Source organism: Marmota marmota, unplaced genomic scaffold, assembly GCF_001458135.2.
Source record: "Marmota marmota marmota unplaced genomic scaffold, marMar, whole genome shotgun sequence".
In the NCBI taxonomy this organism is placed as follows: Eukaryota; Metazoa; Chordata; class Mammalia; order Rodentia; family Sciuridae; genus Marmota; species Marmota marmota.
Genome location: NW_026000037.1, coordinates 53,119,615 through 53,132,902, shown reverse-complemented (window position 1 = coordinate 53,132,902; position 13,288 = coordinate 53,119,615). Strand labels below are relative to the sequence as shown.

Sequence of the window (13,288 nt, the reverse complement as noted above, 5' to 3'; positions counted from 1 at the left end):
GCTTCTCCACCTTTGCCTTTTGCTTCCCTGCCTTCTGTCTCATTTCTGTTTTCTTGGTGAATTTTCTCTGCTCCTGGTTTAGGCTGAGGGTGGTCAAGGAGCAGGAGTCCCTATGAGCTGTAATCAGAACCACCTTGAGCACCCTCACCCTCCAGTCCATGGTTTGGGCCACCTATGAGGTTGTAATTTCTTCTTCATTGTCTCTTTGTACCACTGTATCAATCGAAGTTATCTTATAATATTATCTGATAGGAGGAAATTCTTAGATTCAGAGTATATATTCTGTGTCATATTTTTGCTGGTTCTCCAACTCTAGACCCCATTATTTCTATCAGATTTTATTTGGGGTGTTTTTGAGGAAAGGAGATTTGCAGTTGGTGTGAAAGTTGGACTCTACAGTCCAGAATTAGCTCAGTTTTGCTCTTCTGTGGCTTTGAATGTTCATATTCCCTAGGGCAAAGGTATTTGAATCCCACAAGTCTGTTCATGATTTATGGTGATTTCACAATGTCATTTAGGGGCAAATGCACTGAATGGATCAGAGGAAAACAGAAACTAAGTGCTGCACACAGATGAAAACACACACACACACACACACACTGTAAATACACATTTTTTGTGTATGTGGTACTAGGGATTGAACCCAGGATCTTGTGCATGTGAGGCAAGCACTCTACCACCTGAGCTATATCCTCAGCCCCTGTAAATTCACTTTCTGTGGTGAAATTTTCTTTTGTTTTCTGAACTTCTTTACAAAGAATAAAGGAAGTGTACTTAGCAGTTGGGTTTCAAGTGGAGATTCTCTAACTGTTGCAAAAGGGAGGTCTCTTCTATAAAATGCAGTAAAATTAATTTTTAAAAAAATCTATATGAAACTCTGATATACAAACTACAACCTCCTCCTTTTTTAAATTATTAGATTCAATAGACAAAGTTTCATCAAAGTGTCTTAAAAGTTTATAAATAAGCTGTACTCTCAAATATTTGTATTTAGCTTATCACAGCTGAATTTAATGACCAGCATTAATTGAGGGACCATACTTTCATGGAAGATTTAGGATATTTCTACCAAAACCAGTTAGGAAGTCCTATTTTCAAAGAGGAATTCCATAAATATGTTGAAGTAATTACTCATTTGAAAATCTTATTCTATTTGTAAATGGTAGTTGGAAAAGAAATGTAAAACCTCTTATTGACCTGAAGACTAACTGTGAAGAATAAACCATTATCAAAGGTTCTTAGTAGAAAATAAATATGAAGTTACCGTGCTATGTCATTAAAGGCTCTATGCAGATATGCATCCTAAAGCTAAAAACAAGGCTTTAGAGAGTGGGTGAATTTATATTAAAAAAAAAAAAAAAGCTGACCTGGTAGCTCAATGTCATAGTACTTGAATGAGGTTCTGGGTTACTAGATAGATGGATGGATAGATAGATAGATAGATAGATAGATAGATAGATAGATAGATAGATAGATAAACGAACTTAAAATTCTCTTCCTATAATATGTTCTTCACAGAGAAAGTAGCTTTCTCTTACCTTTGGCTGTGACTCTAAGTAAGTGCCTTTAAAAGCCCTGAGTCACAGTCCTTTGTACACTATTGTATGTTGCTTCTTCAAGTTTTTTCTCAGCATACTATCAATTGTGATCAAATAAGTCTTAGTTTTGAAATGGAATTCCATTCACATTCATGGATCCTGGGTTCTTTGGGGACTTTGAGCTTTTCTTCTGGGCAAAGAAATCACCACATGCAATAAAGTCAGTTGGGATTAGAATTCAATGTGTCAGCTAACTCAGAAATCCCAATACAGAATTTAGCGCTCTCAGTCAACAGACACTCTCCAGGGAACTTGGCCTCCAGAAATCAATTATTGGATCACATCCATCTAATCCAAGAGTGTGTTTGAGAGTGACTGCTTTTATTTTCATTTACCAGTAAAGTGATAATGTTTATTTTATAAGCAAGATGGTAACAAAATTTTTATTCCAAAAATAGTATCAACTCTATTGAATGATTTTGCATTCCACAGGATTAATTTTTCAAGATATTTTAATTGGGAAAGCTGAAATCATTATAAAAGGAATTTAGTGTCTTAAAGATTTTTAGAATGAAAGTGAAATGTTCACCCATTTAAGAATTTCATTTAAATCAAACTTTTAAAATATTAAGAAAATAAATAATTTATCTTGGCTAAATTTCCTATGTACAATAAAATTACAGGTAAGTATTAGGTAAAAGGTAAGTGATGTCATCAAATTTCCTCTTTAGTGAAGAGATCCAGTAATAGTTTCTCTTCATGGTATGTATCATAAATTATGATCGTCCTGATTTCTTGTGCAACATTGGAATTATTCCTTATAGAAAATAACAGAAAACAGGTAATAAAGTTGATATTGTTTACACTTTTATACTTTTGTGTTGTGTTCCTGTCTTACAGACTTTTATAGTATTGAATAAAGGGAAGGCCATCTTCCGGTTCAGTGCCACCTCTGCCCTGTACATTTTAACTCCCTTCAATCCTCTTAGGAAAATAGCTATTAAGATTTTGGTACATTCATATCCTTTTTCAAGTGATTAATGTTAACTGTACATAATCTATAAATGCTTTATAGCTAAATACAAAATTACTCATACTCTACATCTTTTATCACTCTCATTTTGCATCTTTTGTCAGATAAGTCTTATTCTTAAAGTTGATTAAGCACAGATGCATGGGAACTTACAAAGTCTTTAACATTACACATGTGTATACATATGTATGTATAGTTGTTATCTTTCTAAAACACTTGTATGTATTGAACCCTACAAATCTAGTACAAAAGATCTATCTTTATGTTTACCATCTTTGTAGAAAGATGTGTAGAATTTTCAGTGAATAATGACATAATAATAAAGAAATCTACTTCCAGAGTCGGGGCCAGCCATAGCTATATTCTAAAACAATTTAATATTCTGTAGAATAAACTTGTAGGTATATTTCCATAGAAGAATATCAGAAGACCTTGATCAATACTTAATTAATTCTTGAACTTCACTGATAATTTTTGTAAAGAAAGTACTGAAATATTGGCTGAATTCCAAATTTAAGCCACTGAATTATGATTCAGTCATGTAAAACTGATTGCTTAATAAAGACTTTGGGAGTTGATGAAAGAAACTAAGATTATATTTCCAAATGCTTTGGGGGTTTAGCTTTGTGATTCCTACTGGTTTAAAATATCCACTGCAACTAAATTCATCTGTTGATATTTATCAATGAAAATTCCATTCCTTTTTGTGTTTCATTTGGTGGTTCTGGTAATAAGAAATACTATTATAATTATCATAAGCCCATTCTATCTGATTTTAATAAAAAGATTCTAAAATCTAAAAGGTTGGGTTGAAGGTGGTGTAGCTCAGAGGCAGAGCCTGCTTGCCTAACAATTACAAGCAAGACTCTGAGTTTGAGCTCCAGCACCTGAAACAAGACAAAGTACAACAGTGAAACAGAACAACAACTAAAAAACACAACTGAGATACCCTTCTATTTTAAGCTGATTGTAAGAGGTATAAATATGCTATTATTAAAATTTAAATATTTGAAATTAAAAATTGCATGTTCAGGGTTTTTCCACTTCTATGTTTCCTGTCTTAGTTTGTATTCCTAGTGCCATCATGTGGTCATTTGATGTAAACTTTTTTTTTTTTTTTTTTTCAGTTGATGGAAAATTTTCATTTGGGCAGCAAACTATAGTGAAAAGAATATTGTGTCTGAAGACAGAAAACCTGCATTCTGTAGTCCTGGGCCAAGTTATCTAATTTCTCTAGAGCATAGGCCTTAATTCTCTGATTTCTAAATGTAGTGATAAGACTCCTTGTTTTCTAAGGTCCCTGTCACAGCTGCAACTCCATTATGCCTTCCTCATTTGTTTTAGCTAGCACTTAGAGCATCTTTCCTTATATACAGGCACGGCTCCAAGCATTTCACACACATTAACTCACTTAACTTGCCCACCAGAATGATGAAATCTCTTCATTATCAGTTCCACTTTATCAAAGTAAGTGGAGACACAGAGAGGTTCAGTAGCACAGAGAGGATAAGTGACTCACTTGAGGTCACTTTGCCTTGTTGAATTTTAATTACATTCACATCATATTAAATCTTGACCTTCAGGAATATTCACTTTTCATCTTATCCAACGCTGCTGCACTTGTAGAAACTTGGTCAAAACTGAAAAATCCAATACTTAGTATCATGTTGTCTTTGACCAAAAAATGTTTTCACATGTTGAAATATATTGGATGACATGTATTGAAGAAATTTCAATATTACAGACATGTATTCTTCCTCAACAATTAACTATTAGAATTAGTTCAAGTTAATGCTCTCTGTTCAAATAATATGCAACTCCACAAGGCACAGAAAGCCTTCCCACCAAAGTTTTCTGAGAAGTGAATATATTTGTTCAATAATATTTGCAAAACCAACACCTTATACCAATACAATAATGTCTTCTTATGCATTATTTCATTTAACATAAACAGCTATTCTGTGAAGGTGATATTATTACTCACATTATACAGATAAAGAAATGAAATTTGCTGGGCACGATGGCACACGCCTGTAATCCCAGTAACTTGGGAGGCTGAGAGAGGAGGATTGTGAGTTCAAAGGCAGCCTCAGCAAAAGTGAGGTGCAAAGCAATTCAGTGATACTCTGTCTCTAAATAAAATGCAAAATAGGGCTGGGGATGTGACTCAGTAGTCGAGTGTCCCTGAGTTCAATCCCTGGTAGAAAGGAAGGAAAGAAGGAAGGAAGGAAGGAACTAAAATTTAAAGAGATTAGATGACTTGCCCATGATATATTTATCACTGAGTGAGTACTGGTTGAAATATAGTTAGGGTTTTTTGATGTTAGTTTTATATACTAGTTAAATTTGTATTTTGTTTTGTGTGTTCCTTAACAATAACCTACATTATTCAGCATGCTAATTATGTGCACTATTTTGACAAACTGTGTGTTTATGACAATGAGTAACCCTCCAGACTGGACAAAGAATGTAGAGTAAGTTCGAATTCTATATTTATATGTATACACACACACACACACACACACACACACACACACACACATATATATATATATATATACACATATACAAAATTTCAGATTTTGGAATTATGTCTTCATGTATCTTTGAGATAAAATTGAAGAACACTTGTATTAAAGCCATTTTAGGCACATTTATACAACAAGAAGACTTGCTGGTATTAGATTTCATCTTTTGCCTATACCTGATGGTCACCAGAAGTCCATCATTCTTGGACATTCGCCATTTTTTTCCCTGTAGAATTAACATGTCCAGAGAAAATGTGTTGAAAGAAATTGCAGAAGAGGTCCAATATGATGGATCTTGAGTTCAGTTCAATTCCATAATACCTATTTTGTCCCATTGTCCCACGTATGGAACATATAGAAAAACTTAAATTGAGCAACAAATATACCACTTATGGTAACTTTAAAATAGAATTTGAATATTATTATGTTATTGAAAACGTGGAAGTTAAGGGATTAATACAGTGATTTAGAATTAAGAGCAAGTTATAAATGCCATAAGGAGACCATGATGAACCTCAGGAGTTTTCAATTCCGTCAGCCATGTCAGACCAATATCAGTTCAAGTGAGGTCATCAAAAAACTGACTTTAAAAAAAAAAAAAAAAAACCTTCCAAATTTTTAATTTAACTGAAAGCTAAGCTAATGGAGGTGAAAGTTTAGGTAGTATTTTTTAAAAAAACTGGCAGCATTACTAATATAATTGCTGTCTCTGTCTGGGATATCCCTTGAGGGCAGAAAGCCCAGCTGTGGGCTAAGTGCAATCCATGCTGCTCCAGTCCTGGCTGCTGCACCTGCCCACGCTCTCTATTGAAATCCTTGTTACTCCAGGGCCACTTCTCTTACCAATACAGATGTTACTATATCCACCTTTTCTTCTCCATCAATTTTGAACTGTTCCTTCCTGGATAGGTCCAAGGTGGAGTCAATAAGAAAATGGAGAGAGTCTGTAGAAAATAGTAAACTTTTTAGTCAAAGAATTCCTAAAGCATTGAAGCTAACAAGTTAAAATCCACAGGTCTTTAATTACTTTAGTTTTTGTGATCTTTTGCTACCTTCAAACTCCTGTTTCTGAATAGACGTTTTAAACATTGGAAACAGCCAAGTTTTTGAATGATAACCAAATTTTCTTCCAGAGTAAATTTTCACCTCACATAACCCTAGAATTATATCCTTTGATTTTAATGAAGTCTTTTTCCATGAAAGTTAGCCTATCTTGAAGAAAGAGAAAATGTTAGACTTGCTGATTTATCAATGTCTTCTTATTCTTAAAATATCACGGAAGTTGAGCGTTTTTTTAATTATTGTTTTGTTTTCTAAGAGAAAATCCTTCTATACTGCAACATTATTGATTGACTACTCCATCATGAAACCACGCTGCTTCTCAGGAGACGCTATTCATTTTTATCAGTACTAGGTCATGTCAGGCAGTAGCTAGATTGAATTTTACATGGCATGTATTTCTCACACTGCTCACAGGAAACTTTAGAAACACCTTTTCAATGTTAGGGAGTTGAATTTAAAGTTACTACTATGTCTTATTTCTTCAAAAATAAAATCAAGCTGCATAATTTCCTGTTTTTAGAATTCATCTGTTCCACTGACAGAGGTATAAGAAGTTAATATGCTCTGAAAGAAAACTATTACTCTATCAGTTCTTCTTTGGATGCTTGTTTCTAGGTACACTTTCACAGGAATATATACCTTTGAATCACTTATAAAAATTATTGCAAGGGGCTTCTGTTTAGAAGATTTTACTTTCCTTCGAGATCCATGGAACTGGCTTGATTTCACTGTTATTACATTTGCGTAAGTGCCTTTTATGAAACTTCAAAGAGAATATAGTTGGGTTTTCCATTAGTACTATGGTTTAAAAGAATAAAGTTGATTTAGTATTTAGAATATGTTAGCATGACTTATACATTTAAGCTCTGGATCTTAAGTTAGCACCACAGAGGTATAAGTGGTATTTCACTATAGCTTGAAGGCCTTTCAATAGTTGGAAATAAAATTTTCACATCAAATTTCATATCTGCCTTTCTTCCACATGCATACCCATGCCCCCAAAATATAAAAGCACAAGCGTATTTATAATATGTCTTTGTAAAACGACTTTAAATAATTACAGGGACAGACAATTCTACTGGTTCCATAAACTTACCTTATCAATTTTATATACTCGCCATACCTTTATTCCTTAGTTTGATAAAATAATAAAAAGTAAATATATACTAGTATCCAAATACTCTGAAAATTAAACTAACCAGTTAAAAGAAAGCATTTGATATAATATGAATTAATAAATTATTATTATTTTATCAGTAAATGGGTATTTATGGCTTTATATACAGACATATTCTCTTTACCTCTATTTCTCTTTTGACTCCTTTTCTATCTTTTCTCTTTATTGCCTCCTTCATCTCTTTCTTTACTCTCATCACAAGCCTTCTTTTCCTTATATTCTATCCATATATATTCAGTAATGTTAACAATTCCTTCATCCCTAGTGGTAAACTTTCTAGTGATAAACTTCCCTAGAAAGAGAACCCAACAAGTAGTGGAAAGCCATTCACAATAAGTGACATGGTATGTGGAGAACAGTGGACCAACCAACAAACTCCATGCCCTCATCCTGCCTTTGGGAGTTGATTCTCTTGACCTATAGAAGGTGTAATATGGTGCACATGAGGAAGAGAAGGGGCAGCAATATACTCAAAGCTCCAAATGCTGCCGGTGTGGTCTTACTTTCATCTCTGAGCAAGATGATCCAAATCGTCACCACACCCTCCGGCCACAGTGCAAAAAAAGCATATTGATACTTCTGTTTCTTGAGAATGAAATAGCAATAATGGCAGGAGCAGTATTTGGCCCCATAAAATATCATTACTAATTTGCCTAACTTTTGTTTAAACGTTGCACTAGAAAAACCTTATCTTGTAGATAAAGACAATGAAGCAATCTGCCTTTTCATACCTAACTTTGGTATTTCACTCTTTTTCTAAATGAAATCCTGAAATAACAGCCAAGATTTATTTCTTTACATTTAATTCTAATTTACACTGATGCTGATTACATTGCTTTCAAAAGGACAACGGGGTAAATACCTTGTAAAATTTACATCTAGTTAATGATCTTAAATTATGAAAATAAAACCACAGTGATAGACTCCAATGTCTAATTTGCTACTTACAATATTTATTATTTAAAATCATCTTGAAGGTCTTTGTGAAAGACCCAAACAAGCAACATGAATCCTGCTTAAGTCTTGAGTAACTCTGGTTTTATTCCACAGGTTTGTAGCAGAATTTGTAAACATAAACATAGGTAATTTTTCAGCTCTTTGCACTTTAAGAATCTTGAGAACTTTGAAAATTATTTTTGTAATTGCAAGTAAGGAGTGATTAAGGTGAAGTGTAGACTCCTTGTATCTACAACTCTTTCTTTGTGTCTTGTTACTGTGTCTGTGTGTGAACTCCCCTACTGCAGGTATGTAACAGAGTTTGTGGACCTGGGCAATGTCTCAGCGTTGAGAACATTCAGAGTCCTCCGAGCATTGAAAACGATCTCAGTCATTCCAGGTGAGAATAAAGTTCAACACTCAGGGGGGACCCATTGTATTTGTCAGCATCTGCCTGTTTGCTTCACATTCAACATTATAGAAAATCAAAAATTACAAGTAGGCCTATTCACAGAAAAATATTCTCCTTTTCTGAATATAAGTTTTTTTTTTTTTTTTCCAGCCATGGAGCTAAACAATTTCTTGCATGACACTATAATATACAGTCTGTATGATTTGCCCTTAGATATGTTATATTTTTGTCTTATCAGTTTTACTGAGGAATTATTCCCTGTTGAATATGCCAATTTTCAGCTTCTTATCCAGTATAACCACTGATGCCTATATATAAGCAATCAAAATCTTCTTTTTGCTAACAAAAGACAAGCAATATGATAAAAAGAATAGCGTGAATCTGAGTGGAGGATTTATGTTAAAGTGAAATTATACTCTAAGCCACCTCCAGTTTCATAGCAAAACCTTTCCTGCTTGAAATTTAAACATATTTATTCAAGGCATTTGTTTATAAAATGGACAACTGACCCTAATGAAAATGTGGCCAAGTTTCAAGAGCAAGGAGTAAAAAATCAAGACCCTTTCCTTAATGGAGACTTCCTGAAGACCATGAAACTTCTGTTATTTTCTTTCATCTTAATGCAATGTGGATTAAATTTCATTGTTTGGATCATTACTTTTCTGCTGTTCATCTCCATAAGCTATCACCTACCATGAAGTGTTGCCCTTTTCTACCACTGCAGACTTTTACACACTCTACATTTTCAAGAGTATTGTTGTGTGAAGCTTTTGTTATTCGAGATATGTTAAGTCTTCATGGTAATGGGCTTCCTTCTTTCAGGCCTGAAGACCATCGTGGGGGCCCTGATCCAGTCGGTGAAGAAGCTCTCAGATGTCATGATCCTGACTGTGTTCTGCCTCAGCGTGTTTGCACTGATAGGCCTGCAGCTCTTCATGGGCAACCTGAGGAATAAATGTGTACAGTGGCCTCCCACGAATGCTTCTCTGGAGGAGCATACTATAGAGAGGAACGTAACTGTGAATAACAATGGCACACTTGTAAATGAGACTTTATTTGAGTTTGACTGGAAATCATACATTCAAGATGAAAGTAAGAGTTGCTGATATGTATATTTATTCTTTTCATTGTTTGACCTGCCTTTTATCTAGTCATGGGTAATTAAAAAGGATCATGTAAGTGGTAGAAAACTCTTTGGAAATTACTTAATAAAATTACTTAAAAATATATAAAATTACATTTTTATTTGACATTCTTTTCCTCTGGATTTTGTTTTCTTTCATTCATTCATTCTTTTTTTTTTTTTCTTTTTTCATTTTTGTCACTGGGTGTTAAATCCATACCCTTCTTCATGTAAGGCAAGCACTATACCACAAAATGACATCCCTAATCTTTTCCCTGAGTTTTAAATAATTTCTGGAATGAGTTTTAAAGAAGATTTTTTTCTCATTGTCTTACCAGTGGTTTGCTCATACATCAATTTTTAATTGATAACTATTCTAATTTTGACTCCCAAATGCCACCTTCTATTGTGTTGTCATTTGGGAGGCTAAAAAGAATTTTATCAGGATCTTCTTTTAACTGTACATGCTTCCTGTGGTAGTTGAGACAATTGAAGAAAATAAATGTGTGAAAACACTTTTTAAATTCTAAAGTACTATGTAGTATAACATATTAAACATTTACTACAGATTGCCAGGAACTTTGCCAGAATAGTGGGGAAAATAGTGGTGATAATATATGGCTTCATAGTGCTTGCAGTTGACTTTATTCTTTTTTTTTTTAATTTTTATTGTTGGTTGTTCAAAACATTACAAATTTCTTGATATATCATATTTCACACTTTGATACACAATGGAGTATTACTCTGCATTAAAAAATGACAAAATCATAGAATTTGTAGGGAAATGGATGGCATTAGAGCAGATTATGCTAAGTGAAGCTAGCCAATCCCTAAAAAACAAATGCCAAATGTCTTCTTTGATATAAGGAGAGTAACTAAGAACAGAGTAGGGACGAAGAGCAGGAGAAGAAGATTAACATTAAACAGGGATGAGAGGTGGGAGGGAAAGGGAGAGAGAAGGGGAAATTGCATGGAAATGGAAGGAGACCCTCAGGGTTATACAAAAGCAGAACACAACAGACTTTATTCTTTTACGGAAATCAAGCAAGACCTAAAGATAAGCACTCTTCTATTTGAAAAAGTATTACATCAAAAAGAAGAAAATTATTATCAATTAAGCTTCAGGAGAGAGTAAAATAGAAAGTTTCAGATAAATCAGTGAGGTTATGGAAATTGCTTTATCTTTATTTCAAGCACTTAGACAAAATAGTCAAACACTGAAATAGTCTATTCTAGAAGGATGGAAAAATAATTGGCCTAACACACTTTCTCTTTAAAATTGACAATAAAAGTAGAAAAAACATTTCTCTTTCTTTTCTTTAATTTTAGTATGTGCCAGGAGCAGTATTTCAAAAGCAGGGAATAAGAAAAATGATTCATTGAAAAAGGATATGTCCTTTTAACGAAAAATATTAAATATATAAACTTAGACTGTGGATATGCTTACATATAGCTATATCTTTATTTCTTTAAGATGGTGAGTAATACTTTGGGAAAAAATGAAAGGAAGAAAGACCTTTAGTGAATGACTGTGTAGAACATGTTGGATTAGTCATAGAACATATCAAGACCCTGTCTCAAAATATAAAATAAAAAATGGTGGGGACATAGCTCAGAAAAGGAGCATTTGCCTTGTGTGTGTGAGGCCCTGGGTTTCATTACCAGTATTGGGAAACAAAAAACAAACAAACGAACCGTTACTGGTGGTTTGATAATTCTTAAAGTAGTGATAGCATAATAAAAGAATGAAGACACATACTGAATATCTCCTTATAAATTTTGGAAATACCTTGGTTTGTTACAAATTAACTCTTTCATGACATTCAATGATATGTTGACAAATAATTTGCAAATAGTTGGAAATCTTCAGGTTAAGAAAAATGCATTAGGAGCAGTGTCAGAGATGCTCAAATGTGTCCTATTCAATTCATGTGATGTCAGTAAGTCCACTGCTGTCTCCAACACCCTGACGTCTGTTGTTTGCTTCTTATCTAAGTTGAAGTTTCTGTCTGAAGATGTCACCCAGGATTTATTGCTCATAGTGAAAATTTATTGAACTATTTTTCTTACACTTAAATAAAATCAAGAATATCTGAAGCTATTTTTAACTCTAAAAATCTAGGATTTTTATTTGCTCTGATGATGCTTCACTTGTTGTGACAAGTTATTTCAAACCAAATGCAAATATAAATAAGATGATTCATCTTTAAAAGTGATAGACAATTAAATTCAATGAAATTAAAAATAAGCATCATGATTGAAAAGTTGTTTTTTTCAAGGTAAGGTTTTTAGGTCATTGAATTTAAAGGACTTTATTCATAAGCACAAGATATAAAAAATGTATCCTGAAGTTATACAGCCCTTTCATGGTATTTGATTTTAATTGAAAACTTAGAAATATATTTTTCTATATTTAAAGAAGTCAAGAGTCAGGCACAGTGGAACATACCTAAAATCCCAGTTACTTGAGAAAGCGGGCAGGAGCACAGTAAGTTCAAGGTCAGCCTGAGCAACATATCAAGACCCTGTCTCAAAATATAAAATAAAAAGTGGTGGGTGTATAGCTCAGAAAAGAAGCATTTGCCTTGTGTGTGTGAGGCCCTGGGTTCTATTACCAGTATTGGGAAACAAAAAACAAACAAACCAAAAGTCAGTGGTTAAAAAATACCGATTTCTTTCTTAATGTTATGTTAGTACCTGAGGCTACCACTAATTTTATATTAATAATAAATAAAATTTGCACCATCAAGTATCTAATGCCCTTTTACAACATCTAGTAGTTGGAGGGAGAAGGGGCCAATACTATGTCTTCAAATGAATTATATGTTGTACTTAAATGAACCTAAAATTAGAACCTGATTTCCTGTCTCATTTTAGTATTTTTAACCAAAAAAGTGTTCATAACTGACTTTCTTTTTTTTTCAAACAGGATATCATTATTTCTTGGAGGGTTTTTTAGATGCACTACTATGTGGAAATAGCTCCGATGCAGGGTAAGCCATTAATCTTGTGTATTTGTGTATGTTGTGTATACACACACATATGTGTACCTCTTCTCTTTCTGTAGAAACTAGCTAATAAAAGCCAACTAATTTATTACTACTGATTTGCTGCAGTTCAGGTTATTTATAAAGCATGAGGTTATTTAAATTACTAGTTAAGCTTTTCTTGTAAAGTAAGAATACTTTAAGCCATAACATTGTTTCACTTAGGTAAGTATATCTTGCTAGGAATAGACTCTGGAGGCACCAGAGGTAGGGAAAAGGAAATAGACATGTGAAAATGCTAATCCTTAAGAGAAAATAATTTTGTTAATGTTGTTAGAGATGCCATACTATATAATTTAATTGAGGTAGGCTAGAGATCCCCTCTCAAAATACTCTTGCCATAATTAAGCTTCTCTTTTTGTCAGATGAGCAGGATGTCTTGTGGTTTGAAGCAGGTTTGCACACAAAAGATATGATAGAGTTAGTCTGCAA

General features: G+C 33.5%; 1 protein-coding gene across 9 annotated transcripts in view; it reads left to right on the top strand.

The window, feature by feature from the left end:
• The window catches only part of LOC107136895 (sodium channel protein type 1 subunit alpha), a 939,664-nt gene that overhangs the window by 77,498 nt on the left and 848,878 nt on the right, over positions 1-13,288 (top strand). For 4 of the 9 annotated variants that reach the window (XM_015479267.2, XM_015479266.2, XM_048812404.1 and 1 more), the window contains exons 3-8: positions 2,439-2,557; positions 4,956-5,045; positions 6,777-6,905; positions 8,583-8,674; positions 9,509-9,778; positions 12,739-12,802. The exons of the other annotated variants lie outside the window; for them this stretch is intronic. In XM_015479267.2, the coding sequence (XP_015334753.1) occupies positions 2,439-2,557; positions 4,956-5,045; positions 6,777-6,905; positions 8,583-8,674; positions 9,509-9,778; positions 12,739-12,802 (764 nt within the window). The remainder of the gene's footprint in view (positions 1-2,438; positions 2,558-4,955; positions 5,046-6,776; positions 6,906-8,582; positions 8,675-9,508; positions 9,779-12,738; positions 12,803-13,288) is intronic. 9 annotated transcript variants of the gene reach the window in all.